Source organism: Balaenoptera musculus, chromosome 2 (genome assembly GCF_009873245.2).
Source record: "Balaenoptera musculus isolate JJ_BM4_2016_0621 chromosome 2, mBalMus1.pri.v3, whole genome shotgun sequence".
Classification (NCBI taxonomy): domain Eukaryota; kingdom Metazoa; phylum Chordata; class Mammalia; order Artiodactyla; family Balaenopteridae; genus Balaenoptera; species Balaenoptera musculus.
In genome coordinates this window covers 5,635,935-5,650,857 of record NC_045786.1, presented here as the reverse complement: position 1 = coordinate 5,650,857, position 14,923 = coordinate 5,635,935, and the positions used below count along the sequence as shown (strand labels likewise).

The following is a 14,923-nucleotide window of genomic DNA, read 5'->3' as shown; positions in this document are numbered from 1 at the left end:
TGAAGCCTGCAAGGAACCCACCAGGTCCTGGAACACGGCAGGAAGTCAATGAATGTCAATTCTCTCTCCCTAGTGTAACTGAGACGACTTCTGTCACTACTCACTGATCCACCTGGATGTTAGTGCATGCATATAAGAAAAATGAGGGATACTGAAAGTATCTGACTCTATCATGCATCTGAATTTTTCTAGAAAAAGCTGCATAAGATGCTTAGTATTGCAACCACAGTAAAGCCAAAACTCATCTTGTATAATGCATTCTTGAAGGAGCATCTTCCCCACATGCCATCATTTCTTTTCTAACCATGTTCCACTATAAAATTTGAAAAGAATATTTTTACTCAATCGCCTTGATGACCAGTACCTTTCTTGCTGCCCTGTCTTGTTGATTACACTTGTGAAGATGAAGCAGAGGCTGGCCTCAGAAAAATTAAAATTATATAGTTTCGAGATTTTAAGTATTTCTTTTCTTTTTTTTTGGGGTGGGGGGTTTGCCTCTTGGTGGGTGTCAAAAGACAGAACCACACCAAAGATCAGGAGAAGGAAGGATTTATTACTTGCAGCAAGTAAGGAGAGCAGCAGGGATCTTCCCAAAGCAGTGTATCCCAGAACAGCAAAGTCTGAGAGGTGTTAAGTATTTCTAAAACAAAAACTTTTAGTGACAAGATTTACATTCCTTAGGAATTATCTGGAATTTAGTATCAAAATAAACTTGCTAGTTGCAAGACATTCTATTAAAAGATCACCACTCACGCAGTTTCCATTGAGAATGCATGAGAAGAGATTAAAAATGCTCCTGATCTCACGTAAACAGTCTGAAACACACGTCATCTTTGCTTACAGCCAAAAGCATTAAACAAGAGAGAAGAATTAAAACAAAAAACCCGTGTTTCATATATTATGGAAACCTGAGGCCCAGTCTCTTCCTCTAACATAGTCAGTTCTTCCAAGATCCATTCTTCCATATTTCAAGCCCTCAAGATCTTAAAAATATAGAAAAGCTTACCTTTCAATCACTTAAAACCTTAGGTGGGAAAACACTCCTACATAAAGAAATTCAATGAAGAAGTATGTCTTGTTTGTTTATTTTCCTCTTTCTCTTTTGCTACGTCTTTGCGAATGACCCCCTTTTCCCATGTCCTGTTGGGTTCTGCAGGAAGACTGGATTGTTACCGATCCTTCCAAGGGTACAGGAGAGGCTGATGTCATCTGAGAGGTGTTATAAACAAGGCAAGATTTCTCAGTGCTTCAGCCAAGAAGAGGAAGGGTGGATGTGTTGAGTGAGAACCCTTCTCTCAAGTTCACATTTAGAGAGTCCCTTTCCAAGACTCAGGACACATTTTGAGAGGTGATGTCACCCTGAAGGTTTTGAGGGTACCTGGTTAGAGAGAGACTGAGCAGAAGGGATGATTCCGCTTAATCTAGATAAACAAGTGGAAAGGGGACATACAGTAGACAAAACCAATTACACAGCTACGTGCTTTGTGGCTTCTTCCTTCTGAACTTCACGGGCTCTCTAGGTTAACTTCGTTGTTGTTGTGCGTGGCCTGCGGGATCCTAGCTCCCTGACCAGGGATGGAACCCGCGCCCCCTGCAGTGGAAGCGCAGAGTCTTAACCACTGGAGCGCCAGGAAGTCCCTTTTTTTTTTTTCTATAGTTATATATTTTTTTAATAATCTATTCAACAGTGAATACATGTACAAAATGGAACATTTGATAGCTACCAAAGGGTGAAAAATGAAAAGAACGTGCCCTCCCTCCTTGCTTCCCACCCCCCCCAGGATAACCACATGTACTGGTTTACTCTGTCTTCCTCAGCTACATTCCAGACATTCACAAACACAATCACGTACTCCACACGCCCCGTGACAACACTCCCTCGATGGACAAAGAGAAGGCACAGACCCACGGATTCACACCGAGGAAGGTGTCCTTTTCAAACATAATTCCTTTATCTGTGAAGTTAAGGAACTGTTTCATTTCCAACATGAGAGACGTGTGGGCAAAAGATCCCACATGCCGCAGAGCAATTAGGCCCGTGCGCCACAACTACTGAGCCTGCGCTCTAGAGCCCACGGGCCACAACTACTGAGCCTGCGTGCCACAACTACTGAAGCCCACGCGCCTAGAGCCCGTGCTCTGCAACAAGAGAAGCCACCGCAATGAGAAGCCCTCGCACTGCAACGAAGAGTAGCCCCCGCTCGCCGCAACTAGAGAAAGCCCGCGTGCAGCAACGAAGACCCAATGCAGCCAAAAAAAACTAACTAAATAAATAAATTTATAAAAAAAAAAGGGATCAACACAAACAAAGGAAGACTACTATGAAGACAGAATCTTGCCCTAATATTACATTCTGAGGATGCATTTTAATGTCTCCAGTCTTGTTTACCCTGTACCGGCAGAAACTGAGAACGACAGCACGGTTTCTTCTGGACGCCAGAATGGTTTTTTCTTTCAGAAATCAGGGCAACCTGTCAGAAGCTCCTCTGCATGAGATGACGGGTCATTCATACAGGACACTGAGGGTGCCATGTGCATAGCTCAGAAATGAGGGAATCTTCAGTATTGCTTCCCAAAAGATCAGTCTCTTAAGGGAGAGAAAACATGCACTTTTACCCCCTCCCCCCAAATATACGTGATAGTCACAGAAATAAATATCGAGTTATAAAATGCTGAATATCACATATAATGAGCTTAGCATAATGTCTGTCACGTGCTAAATAGTCATTGCTTATTATTATTATTGTTGTTGTTGTTATTGTTATTACTACTACTACTATTAAAATTGCTGCTAAGGTAAAAGACTCAGAGGGAAGACAGTAAAAGGGACCTCGAGTACATGGGCAGCAGGGAAACACTTGGCAAAAAGGTCTCTGAGGAAGCAATACCGAACATGATACTTGAAGAATCACTGGGCGTTCAGTAGGTAAATACAAGGACAGAACATCCCAGGCAGAGAAAGCAGCACTTACGGAGAGCTGAGGTAGGAAGCAGGCTGTATCTTTAATGGGAAGCAACCCAGCCTTGTCGTTCTGGGTTCATTCCCAGTGGCCCTCTACCAGGGCTCCCCAGTGTCAGCTCAGCTCTGATCTGGGTCACTGCCACGATCCTCCTGTCCCAGAGCACAGTGAGACTCTGGGACGCTCAGGACAGGGCTAGAGGGACAGAAAAACTCCCCTCCAAGCAGCTCATCTTACACGACGAAGACCCAAGTCTTTTATTATAGCATCAGAATCACTGTATCTTCAAGGACACTGCCAGGAACACAGGAGACACAGCCTGTGCCTCACATTTGCCAGGAGGGTGCACATGGAGTCCGAGGCAATTGTCTACTCCTATTTCCGCATGCCATTTCAGAGTTCAAGTTTAGCCATTTTGTCCCAAAGGAAAGGACTGAGGCTTGATAAGTCTTAACTCTGGACGACAGCTGTAATGAAATTCTGAAGAAAACGTAGATACCGTTTTTAAAAGAAATGCTATGAGCTTAGCACTGGAACATGATTTTCCTACCTCCTGTACCTTGAGTGTTCTCAGTCTTACAGTTAGACCAAACACAGTATTCTACTGGAGAAAAACAAAGAAAGAAGGTTTTACCTAAGAAGATAACTATCACCCTGCTGGGTCTTTGCATGAAATTATGAGTAAGCTCGCAGATACTGGCTGTAAATATAACACACAACCAACGAAAAGCACAGTCTTAAACGATCCTTTACATGCCACTTTCTCTACCCTATTAAGATGCTCGTTGTTTCTGTGATTTATCTGATAATAAATTTTTGATGACTGGTAAGTCTCATAAAATTGCTCTGGCGCTGACTACGCTGATTAATACGTCCAAAGAATCGAAAGTGTCAGGAATTCATGTGTACGAATAAGTTACTGCCAAATATATATTAGCTATTCCATAAAATATAGAATAAAAAGGTTGATCTGGTAATTTTATCTTGTATCTATTTTCCTGTAACAATTTATATTCAGGGCCATCATCATCTTCCGTGGCCTTTACAAAAAAAAATCAATAAGGGAAATCCACGTGGGGGGCAAATTCAAGAATTATACTAAATTTGAAAAAAATAATGAATTGGTATAGACAATAAAACATGTTTCCCAGAGAAACAAAGGTTTTTCCCCTAAACCTTTATGTTTGGGGTGGGGTTTTTTTTTCTCCTGCCCTCTGGATTTTTACTTTTTTTTTTTTTTTTTTTAAATATTTATTTATTTATTTATGGCTGTGTTGGGTCTTCGTTTCTGTGCGAGGGATTCCTCCAGTTGCGGCAAGCGGGGGCCACTCTTCATCGCGGTGCGCAGGCCTCTCACTATCGCGGCCTCTCTTGTTGCGGAGCACGGGCTCCAGACGCGCAGGCTCAGTAGTTGTGGCCCACGGGCCTAGTTGCTCCGCGGCATGTGGGATCTTCCCGGTCCAGGGCTCGAACCCGCGTCCCCTGCATTGGCAGGCAGACTCTCAACCACTGCGCCACCAGGGAAGCCCTGGATTTTTACTTTTAAATCTTAAATGATACTGCAGGCCTCAGGCATGACAGGCAATGAGCAGGTGAAGAACCCGTGGAAAAGTGTTCAAAAACTCCTGTGTTAGCTAACAGGCTTCTGAATGTATCGCTCTGGTCCACAGAAGGCTGGAGAAGGTAGCAAGGAGATGCTGTATCAGCTACTGCAGCCTTAAAACAAATTTGGTGTCTCTTTGGACTTTAAAATTGTTCCTATGCAGCTTATTTTATTTTTGTTTAATCAAATAAACAAGAGGGTTTTTCCATGGGGGAAAAAAAAAAAACCATGTTTCCCAGTAAAACAGAGGATTCAGGATTAGAAATCGGTGCTGAGATGACTCTTAGAGATGACCTAGTTTGAACCTCTTGCTTTTAAGATGGGGAAGCTGAGAGTAAGCATGATGAGGTCCTTTGCCATTGAGAGAACTGGGGCTGGGAACCACCTCTAAGGCTGGCGCTCTAAGGACAGACTTCGTTTTCCCCGTTCCTCACGGCTCCCGGCAGAGCCCATGACCGAGTCTCTATGCCACGGTGCGTCATGGGAAACCACTCTCCATCTCTGATGTCTGTCTGCACGCTGGGGAAGCAAACCAGCTTTAGTTACACGAGAAGAGAAGTCAGCATCCCTTTCTTGGTAGTCTCCATCTCACCCAGTAAGACTCCAGAGATCTCCTGAGACAAGCTTGGAAAATGGAATAAAAGTCCTAAGGGCTCCAGATGTGGTGACTGGAATCCCAAGATGGAAGAGGAAATTCCTGACTCCACACCTTACAGGGCAAAACATGCACAACTACGATGTAGGACCACAAAGTCGGAGAGGGAAGATTCAACACCTCCCAGTGGGGGTCCCAGGGCAAGAAGCTGCCAGGCGGCACAAAGGTCCCCCAAGCTGCATCTTCCGGCCATAGGACTCTTGTGAAAGAAACACGACGGGGTCCAATGGTGGGTGCTCTATGGAACTCTCCCTTCTTCAATTCTCTAGCTGACTACGACAAAGCAGGAGATTTTGTAAGGTGCCTTTCACTCCCAGGGGATCTTCAAATTCTAACCAGCTTCTGTTTTAACATAGTCCGTTCTTAAGGGATGATTAGAAATTAAAAACACTGACCCATCTGCCAAAAAAAGAGACTAACCTTTGTGTCCCTAAAATGGAACAATGGTGAATGTGCACTTTTTTAAGGAAACTTTAAAAGTCTGAAAGCTAAACGCATAAGAAAGACATGGTGGAGGGACTGGGGACTAAACCAGTGGACTGAGCCTTCTAGAGTAATTTTAACACATTTACGAATAAACAGAATATGCCCCCCAGGTTGCGGGGGGCTATGGGAGAAGAGAGGAATGACACGGTGATCTGAATGCACTGGGGTGACAATAGTGTTAGGGGCTGAATTTTCCCCCAAAAAATTCATGTTGAAGTTCTAACCCCTGGTAACTCAGAATGTGACCGTATCTGAAGATACTAGGGTCTTAATGGGGTAATCAAATTAAAGTGAGGTCATCAGGGTGGGCCCTAATCCAACATGACTGGTGTCCTTATAAAAAGTGGAAATTTGGACACAGAAACAGACACTTCCAGGGATGATTATGTAAAGACACGGGAAGAACACGGCCATTTGTAATCCACGGAGAAAGGCCTGGAACAGATGCTTCCCCGACAGCCCTCAGAAAAAGCCAGCCTCTCTCACACCTTGATCTTGGAGTTCTAGAACTGTCAGATAATAAATTTCTGCGGGGTGGCTTAAAAAACCAAAATTAGACAAAATCAGGTATCAGCAAGAGAAAAAAAAAAAGCAGGGCGCTTATTTTAGTAACCTCGCTAGGTAAAATAACCAAAACCTCAATAACAATTTATCTATTTTCTAAACAAACACTAACTGGATGGAGAAAAAAAAAGTATGTACATTGTGAAGGTGATAATACTGTGTGGGTTCCAAACGAGACTATTTAAAAATTAACTATGATAGTGGAAAACAGTATTTTCTTGAGCCCAAACTTTTTACAACACGCGTCTTAAAAAATACATACGAGATGATATACAAACACGACAGAACAAAATCTGGAGAGTTATTTCCTTAACGGTTGACGAATAAATTGGGCATCAATAAAGGCCAGTGGACACAAAACTCACATTTACCCTTTCTATCTAATAAAGTTGACTAAAATGCCTTTCATAAGATTATGCATTCTAAACCAAAATATCTGACATTATAGGAGAACCTTTAATTGCCAAAAATTACAAAAAAACAAAAAACAAAACCTCCAACAATGCCTGACCAGAATAAGAGACCAGAGCTCAATAAAAAGCCAGCATGTAATAAAACAAGATATTACCGTGTAGAGAATAGAAATCAGACAGTTTCGTTTGATTATAAAGTGCCGCTTATTAATTTCTCTCGCAAATAAAAACAGCAAAGGCAGGCAATAACTCATCTTAGCTGGACAGAAAGCATCCAGCACTGAACTTGAAGACTGCTGGGAGTTCACAAAGGTTATCGATATGTAGGGCGGACCATGTCTTTGAGTAGGTCGATATTCAACAGTTCGATACGATTATTTCAAGTGAGTATCATCTAAAAATGGAACTCAAAATAGCTCTTTCGGAAGAGGCAGTAACCTGACACATTTCTTTTCTGGAGTGTAGATGGAGTCTAGACTACGTCTATTTTCCTCCTGTCAAGAGGGACCAATTACCTATAGTCTATCTACCTTAAATTGATACTGTAATACATCATGCATCACATGATGTACAACACAGGCTGAATGCACGCTTCAGAGTCAACATACAAGGAAAGAGGAGATCAGCAGTGGGGGGAAGAGAGATGTGACTGTCTTGCTCCTTAAAATCACATGTAAAAACCTCTTGCAGGGCGAGGCTCAGAGAAAACAACACTCTTTTCCCTTCGATGGAGCAGCTGTGTTTTTTCCCATTTGCCCACCTAAATTTATTCGCAACTCTTTTTTTTTTTTTTTTTTAGTACAAGGCCTACTTTTTTTTTTAAATAAATTTATTTATTTATTCTTTTATTTACTTTTGGCTGTCTTGGGTCTTCGTCACTGCACGCGGGCTTTCTCTAGTTGCGGCGAGCGGGGGCTACTCTTCGTTGCGGTGTGTGGGTTTCTCACTGCGGTGACTTCTCTTGTTGTGGAGCACGGGCTCTAGGCACGCGGGCTCAGTAGTTGTGGCTCGCGGGCTCTAGAGCACAGGCTCAGTAGTTGTGGCGCATGGGCTTAGTTGCTCCGCGGCATGTGGGATCTTCCCGGACCAGGGCTCGAACCCGTGTCCCCTGCATTGGCAGGTGGATTCTTAACCACTGCGCCACCAGGGAAGCCCTATTCACAACTCTTTAATGATACCTTCCCTAGTCATGGAATAAAATGCAGAAAGACTGACAGAGCTCCAGCTCGCTGGTCAAACCTGATCTCACCCAGCACAGCGTGGTTGAGGCGTGACTACACTGGAGGACCAGGGAATGAATGTGCCCATGTGAGGGAGCCTCTCCCAAGTCTGCATCTGCATCTAAGGCACGTCAGAGTGAAAGACATTCCAGAATACGTGTAAGATGGGGTTTCCTGGAGGCCTTCAGGAATCCCAGCTTAGCCTCCTGAAGCTGGTTTTCAATCCCTGGCAGAGTTTACCTTTGACCTTTATAGGTTTAGGGGGTGGAAGTTCCCTACTGCCACCCCCCCAGACTCCAGGCACACTGGAGATGTCAAATGGGAAGCACCGCCCACTTAAAAAACTGAACTGTTTTGAATGAGCTAACAAACTATAGGAAAGCAAAGCTTCAAAAGGCATGTAAAAACTTTATGTATTGAAGAAATGATGAACATGCACTAAGAAAAAGGAAAAATACTAATGACCTCTGAAGTCTAGCTGAATAACAGTGCTAGACAAGTAAAAAGCGGAAACGAAAAACTCCTTTTAATTGTAAATTACATTAAGCAATCTATCAAGAAATTTGGAAGAGAGAACTGTTATGCACTCTTCCTCAAATAGTCTGTTTTGCTCTTGTTCCCTTAAGAGGGGAAGGATTAATTTACCAGGGCGATTAATGGCTCAGGGCCACACAAAGAAAACAGGTGAGGGACCAAGTCAAAGATCAATGTTGATAGTATGTCCATTCCTGACTTACATCTATTCAGTGGAATTTACATTCGTCAACTCCTTATGCTGGTAACATACTATCTGGAGAAAAAGGAATGCTATGTAAGTTTTATCATTTAAAGTGAACATGACATGAGGGGTATGACACAATACTACCTGAAATACAACATATTTTATGGGTTTCCCTTTTCTCTTTGATATTTCTTAGCAAGGTTCGTTAAATGCAGCACATTTGTATGCAAATAGGTGCAGAGATGTCAAAAGTTTGAATCATATTTTGTATTATGGAGGAAATGTGAGAATACATTCATTAACTTAAAGAAAGAACCGCAATATACATATGTAGCATCTATAAAGGAAATATAAATTACCAGGAGCACAGTACACAGTCAACTTTTAAAAATAAAAACAATCTTTATGTCGAAAGCTTTAGGAAAAACTGGTTCTTCTTTTTCATGTCTACTATAAAGAAATACTGTGTTACTCTGGCTTACCTGGAGCTATTTTCAGATACAGTAATGAAAGAGAAAAGTCTTTGTCGTCTGGCACACCTATTGTCACTATGTAAAAAATTCACTAACTGCTAGCAAGGTCCCGGCAGATTAACCTGCTCCTACAGCCTTCTGTGATATTATAAAACCATGCTCGTTCCGTGCATTCATTTATGCTTCACCAGAAAGATAATAAGGTTTTAAAGAGTTTTGTTAGACAGGATTTCCTTCTGCAAAGGGCTGTCTTACATAAATGGGATCACCTACTAAGTTGGAAATTCTTTAGCCTTTTGGTAGACCAGATATATCTGTTATTTAAGGATCTTCTGAGTCAGCAGCCACTAGGGGATATAGTAGTTGTTTAATAAAGCCCATGTATGCCCATTCCAGCCTCTACTAGGTTTGCCCATACTGCAGAAAACAAGAAAACATCACTTCGTTTTAATTCTACAAGTAAAACAGCCTGAGAAACCATATGCAGCAGAATCAAAGCACTTATTCCTCCTTACAAGCTAGCTAAACAGGATGATTTATTTTGTTAGACTTCCAGGCAGGAGAAATTGCTAGCATTTTCCCCATCAGTGCTCACCACTCACCAAACACTGCTTAGTTAAAATGTTTCCGTTAAGTAATATTAATAAAAGTACAAACGTCTTCATTTAAGACTAAAAAACGAAACAGAAAAGCAAGTGAGCGTGGCACCTTTCTCTGGTGTGCAAAGAAAGTCACAAGACAGGAAAAGTGATGGGGGAGCACCTTTTGAGTTATGCCAGGCTGGAGATGAGGCTTTAGGACTGCCATGCCTTACAAATTGCAGCCTTCATGAGGAAGCCTGTTTTCCAAATGTCGCTTTCAACCGACACATTTTCAGCTTAACATTTGTCAAACCTCTTCTTTTGTTAAGAGTTAGCGTGTCAGTTTTTAAAATGGCTTGCGGTTTCTATCCACCTTCCTTGATGGAAATGTGAAAAGTGCGAGTTACTCCCTTTCACAAAGAATCTTGTCAAGGATCCTGACTCCAATCTGACTTCTCCCGGGGACAAAAAAAAAAAAAAAATCTGCCTTCTGGAAACTTAACAAGCAGTGACTATCCCATCATAATTCTGCCTGGAAGAAGTTACTCAACAACAGCCCGAAAACGCTAACGCACCTGTAGGGTTTGCTCCTCAACATCCAGACGGAGCAAATTATTTTAACAGAGGGAATAAGTGACAATGAGCGGGCAAAGCAATGACACCAGCCAGTATGTTCCCTTTGCTGAAAGTACGATAAATGAACAAAGAGCAACCTCCATCTGAGGAATGATGAGGGCGTGATGAATGCCCCAAATGTACTCAAAAGAACAATCTCCTGAAGAATCACACCTTGGCATCCTCCCAGCCACACCTGCCCACATCCCCTCCTGCTTCATCTTCATCAGCTTAAATCACTGCCAAGTATTTTAATTCTTCCTAAACACCGACTTCCCTGTTTTGTTTCAAACATCCACATCTCCTCCTGGAGTCCGTTAGAGTCTGGAAATCGGATCATCCATCTTCCCTGCCTGTCGCTGCTCGAGACTTGGAAGGCCTCTCAGGATGTGCTTAGAACGGGAAGGTCACCTTGAACTTCAACCATGGACATGAAGGGATATAAAATGCGCTGGTGAGTTCTCAATGCTCTCGTTTAGGTAATGGGTCGATTGGTTAAAAAGAAAAAAGAGGAAGGAGATTCACTGGTATTTTAAGTGCCAGAATAAAAATTTAAAATATGCTTTTATGGGCTCCCCTGGTGGCGCAGTGCTTAAGAGTCCGCCTGCCAATGCAGGGGACACAGGTTCGAGCCCTGGTCCGGGAAGATTCCACATGCTGCGGAGCAACTAAACCCATGAGCCACAACTACTGAGCCTGCGCTCTAGAGCCCGCGAACCACAACTACTGAGCCTGTGTGCCACAACTACTGAAGCCCACACGCCTGGAGCCCATGCTCCACAACAAGAGAAGCCACTGCATGAGAAGCCCACGCACAGCAACCAAGACCCAACACAGCCAAAAATAAACAAATAAATAAATAAATTTCTAAAAAATAAATAAATAAAATAAAATATGCTTTTATGACAGGCTAAAGATCAATATTAAAAAAAGGATTTTTTCATTGGAAGGGATGTACGTGACTGATATAAAGAGACAAGGAAGTGAAGATTAGAAACCACAGGTTTCAGAATAAAGGATCTAAGACTAAGGTACTGATTGAGACATTTGCCTTGTTTAAAAAAAATACAGGTGTAACGAATTAATTGCCTCCTTGCAAGTCCTGACGTGTACAGCTTTACAAAAGTAGCCAAATATCTGCTAATTAGAGTTTTTTTTTTTTTCAGAGAGTTGAGAAGGATACTAAAAGTCCTCTAATTATGAAGTGGCTGCTTAAAAAAATGAAAGAATTAAGTTGGGTTCTAGTTACATGAGGATATACTAACATATACCTATTCATGTAAAAGAGGACCATAAATTTAAAACATCAGTGAAACATAGTGGTGCCATTTTTGTACAAGCATCTTTTTAAAAAGACTAAGAGCTTGAGGCAGTGCCTTACTTAGTCCACAGTCCATGTTTCTGGCTGGTATGTTTGATCCAGGAATGAAGGGAACTACTTCATTGGGAGACCAGGAGGGCAGAAAGCTGGGATACAGGAAGTGGTTAACATTCTTCTTTCCCAAGGAGGAGAGAAGGGGAAAACTCTAAGGGAATTCACTTTAAGGGAGGTCCCTGCCCCCAGGAGTTTAATGTCAAGTGCATTCTCCCAGCAGAGGCTCACACAGACTCTTCTAAAAGCAGCGAACAGAGTACTGATTGGTCCCCCTAGAAAGGGGACAATGGCTCTCCCATGCTTGTTTAAGCTTTCTAATGTTGATTTAACTGGACAAAAGATAATTCTCCACGAGGAAAACAAACACATAAAAAATAAGCTAATAGGCAAACTGCTTACTCTGATTCCTAAATATAAGATGCTAATAAAACAGACAAGAATATATACATCAAATATGTCACAGATTAAAATGTGTCCCAGATTCCCTTTCAAATAACTTACCAATAAACTCAATCAATGCAACACACCACTCACTCATCCAGAATCCTAACTTTCAAATAAACGGCAATAGTTTGTAACAGCATATAACGGTGATTAATAGCCTAATGACTCAAAGGTAATACAAAATCCATACATTCACAATGTAATCTTTTCAAATGAAATTAAAATGAGAAGCACTTTCATACGCAGTGTATTCTAATTCTCTGTAAATTCTAAATTAGTGTATGGTAAATTAAAAAACTGTTAACCAGAAAAAACAACAGAGCATTTCCCCCAATTCTAGAATAACAGGAGCTTATTTATTTTTCTGTAGGTATCGTATACAATGGTTTTCTAAAAGCATACCCTACAAACCAAGCTCTACATAACCCCCCATTTACTAACGAAAAATTAGAGCCTATCTAAAGCCAATGCTAGCAACGATTAACAATTTAAGAGAAACCAGATGAACGATAAACTGTTCATTTGCAACTATATTTTCACACATTTTCATAATTAAACAAATTTTCAAGGCAGAGCTATGTTCATTCTTTTAAAAAAAACTATGTATCTATAATAATTGCACGTATCTATGCGGTTCATGAAACAATAACACATAGCCTATACATCTCTCATTTTACTCTTAAGTAAGTCTTACGACATATGCTAAATATTAAGGTATCAAAAAAAAATGTTAAGGTATCATCTTCGAAGAAATCTAAACCATGCTTTACGCTGCATTCGCATAGGAGGATACGCCATCGTTTTGGCAATTTTAGTCTATTTCCCCTGAACACCATTCTTCTTCCACAGCTCATCTTCTCTGTGATTCTGTCAGATGGAAATATACCATAAGGGGTCCCAGATGTGTAACCAGGAGCATGGCATACGAGGACATGTGCTACCAGAGCCACAGCTGGCCATTCACAGGCAAGGACTCTGCCCCGTCAGTTAAGTCTGACCCACTGTCCCAACACAGATTCCGAGAGAGCTGTGCTGAGTTTGCGGGGGGAGCGTATTTCTGGTACCAAAAAATGGGAGACTCCAAACTGAATGGAACTTTTAATGATCTCCTAGGTCTTCTCTAAGAGTTGGGATATTAAATTCTCAAAAGTTGGTACCAGACACAGGAACAGATTAAACCTGACTACGAACTGTTTCAAGTCATTTGCATTTGCTTAAACCTAGCGGTGACGGGATTTCGGTGTTAGGGGTCACTGAAGCATTGAGAGAAATGCTCACTTCAATTTGGGCTTGGGGAGTGGATGAGGGGGAAATAATGACAGAAGATTAATAGTAACAACAGAGTAGGTGGGGGTGGTAGAATTCTTTCCAACCTGGACAAACTGAGGAAGAAAGAGGTGGGAGTAGTTTGGTTTTAAGGCTGGGTCCCCACAGGTGCCCTTGACCAGAGGGGAGGACTTGAGAGATTTTGATGCTATGACTTAAGCTAGCTGATTCCTCCTCCTTGTCTTCTGCCTTATCTCTTCTCTTAGAGAGATTATTATCTCACTAGAGTAAAAGCTTCTGAAGAATAGGATGATGCTTTCTTCGTATTCCCTACTGATTTTATAAAGAAACCACTTAACAATTTTGTTCATAACATCTGTTATTCTTTACATTCAAAGGAGAAAAAAGTATGTTCTGATCTTCATGTATTTGGTGAATCTCCTTAGTGCCATGCATAGTCAGCCAATTTAATACCTTAAAAGATTTCTAAACAAAATTGGTATAAATTCCCTTTGAAAATATCAATTAAAAATAATCTATAAATAACAGACAATTACATGTGGTTATTAATAAAAAAATTTTAAAATGCTCTGAGCTCGGTGCCACCAATGACAAGATCACACGATAGGTTTTTAAAAATGGCATAATTATGAATGCTGTAAAACCAGTCTATTTCAGAAAATCATAGTCTTACTTACTATTTGTACGTCTCAGAGCGGATGTATTCAAACACATGGGACACACCAAGCTGGAATTGGTCAGCAATGGGGGTAACCCAGGGATTGTTCTCTGCTTTGAATATCTGCTTCTGACCAGTTAAATCCAAGTTTCCTAAAAAGAAGGAGGGGGAAGAAAAAAAAAAAAAGGTGAAGGTCATCCAACCAACAGAAATCAAATCTAAGAAGTAATTACTGCCCAGTAACCATAGCACAACCGTAAGCATTTTTTGAGTCATTTGATTTCTTTTAAAAAGTTTTACCCCGAGTCATCACTGATATACATGCCATGTCAGTGATTGTACACTGGCCCAAGAAATTAAGAAGGAAGGAAGGAAGGAAGGGAGGGAGGGAGGGAGGAGAGAGGGAGTAGAGGAAAGAGGTAAGAAGGAAGTAAACTTGGAATTCTTGCAAATGAAGCATTTGCTTCATTTTTCCAAGTGTTTGCTACAGAGACAACAATGGCCCTCCAAGATCGAGAGAACCATTAAAAAGTAGAACCTCCCCAAATTCCATCTTGACAGCATGCATCACCACTTGTCCAATCTGATCTATACCTGACCCATGTGGAACCCAGAAAAATGGTACAGATGAACCGGTTTGCAGGGCAGAAACAGGCAAAGATGTAGAGAACAAATGTATGGACACCAAGGCGGGAAAGTGGCGGGGGGGGGGGGGGCGGTGGTGGTGGTGTGATGAATTGGGAGATTGGGATTGACATGTATACACTGATGTGTATAAAATGGATAACTAATAAGAACCTGCTGTATAAAAAAATAAATAAAATTAAATTCAAAAACTAAAACAAAATAAAATAAACCTGAACCAATC

The 14,923-nt window shown here is 41.4% G+C and overlaps 1 protein-coding gene across 3 annotated transcripts in view; it reads right to left on the bottom strand.

Annotated features, from left to right (window-relative positions):
• Positions 1-14,923, bottom strand: part of RSU1 (Ras suppressor protein 1) — a 195,916-nt gene that overhangs the window by 76,574 nt on the left and 104,419 nt on the right. For 2 of the 3 annotated variants that reach the window (XM_036843196.1, XM_036843197.1), the window contains exon 8: positions 14,075-14,207. In XM_036843196.1, the coding sequence (XP_036699091.1) occupies positions 14,075-14,207 (133 nt within the window). Of the gene's footprint in view, positions 1-12,958; positions 12,978-14,074; positions 14,208-14,923 lie in introns of those variants that run through there. The other variant, XM_036843198.1, reaches the window with a different exon arrangement.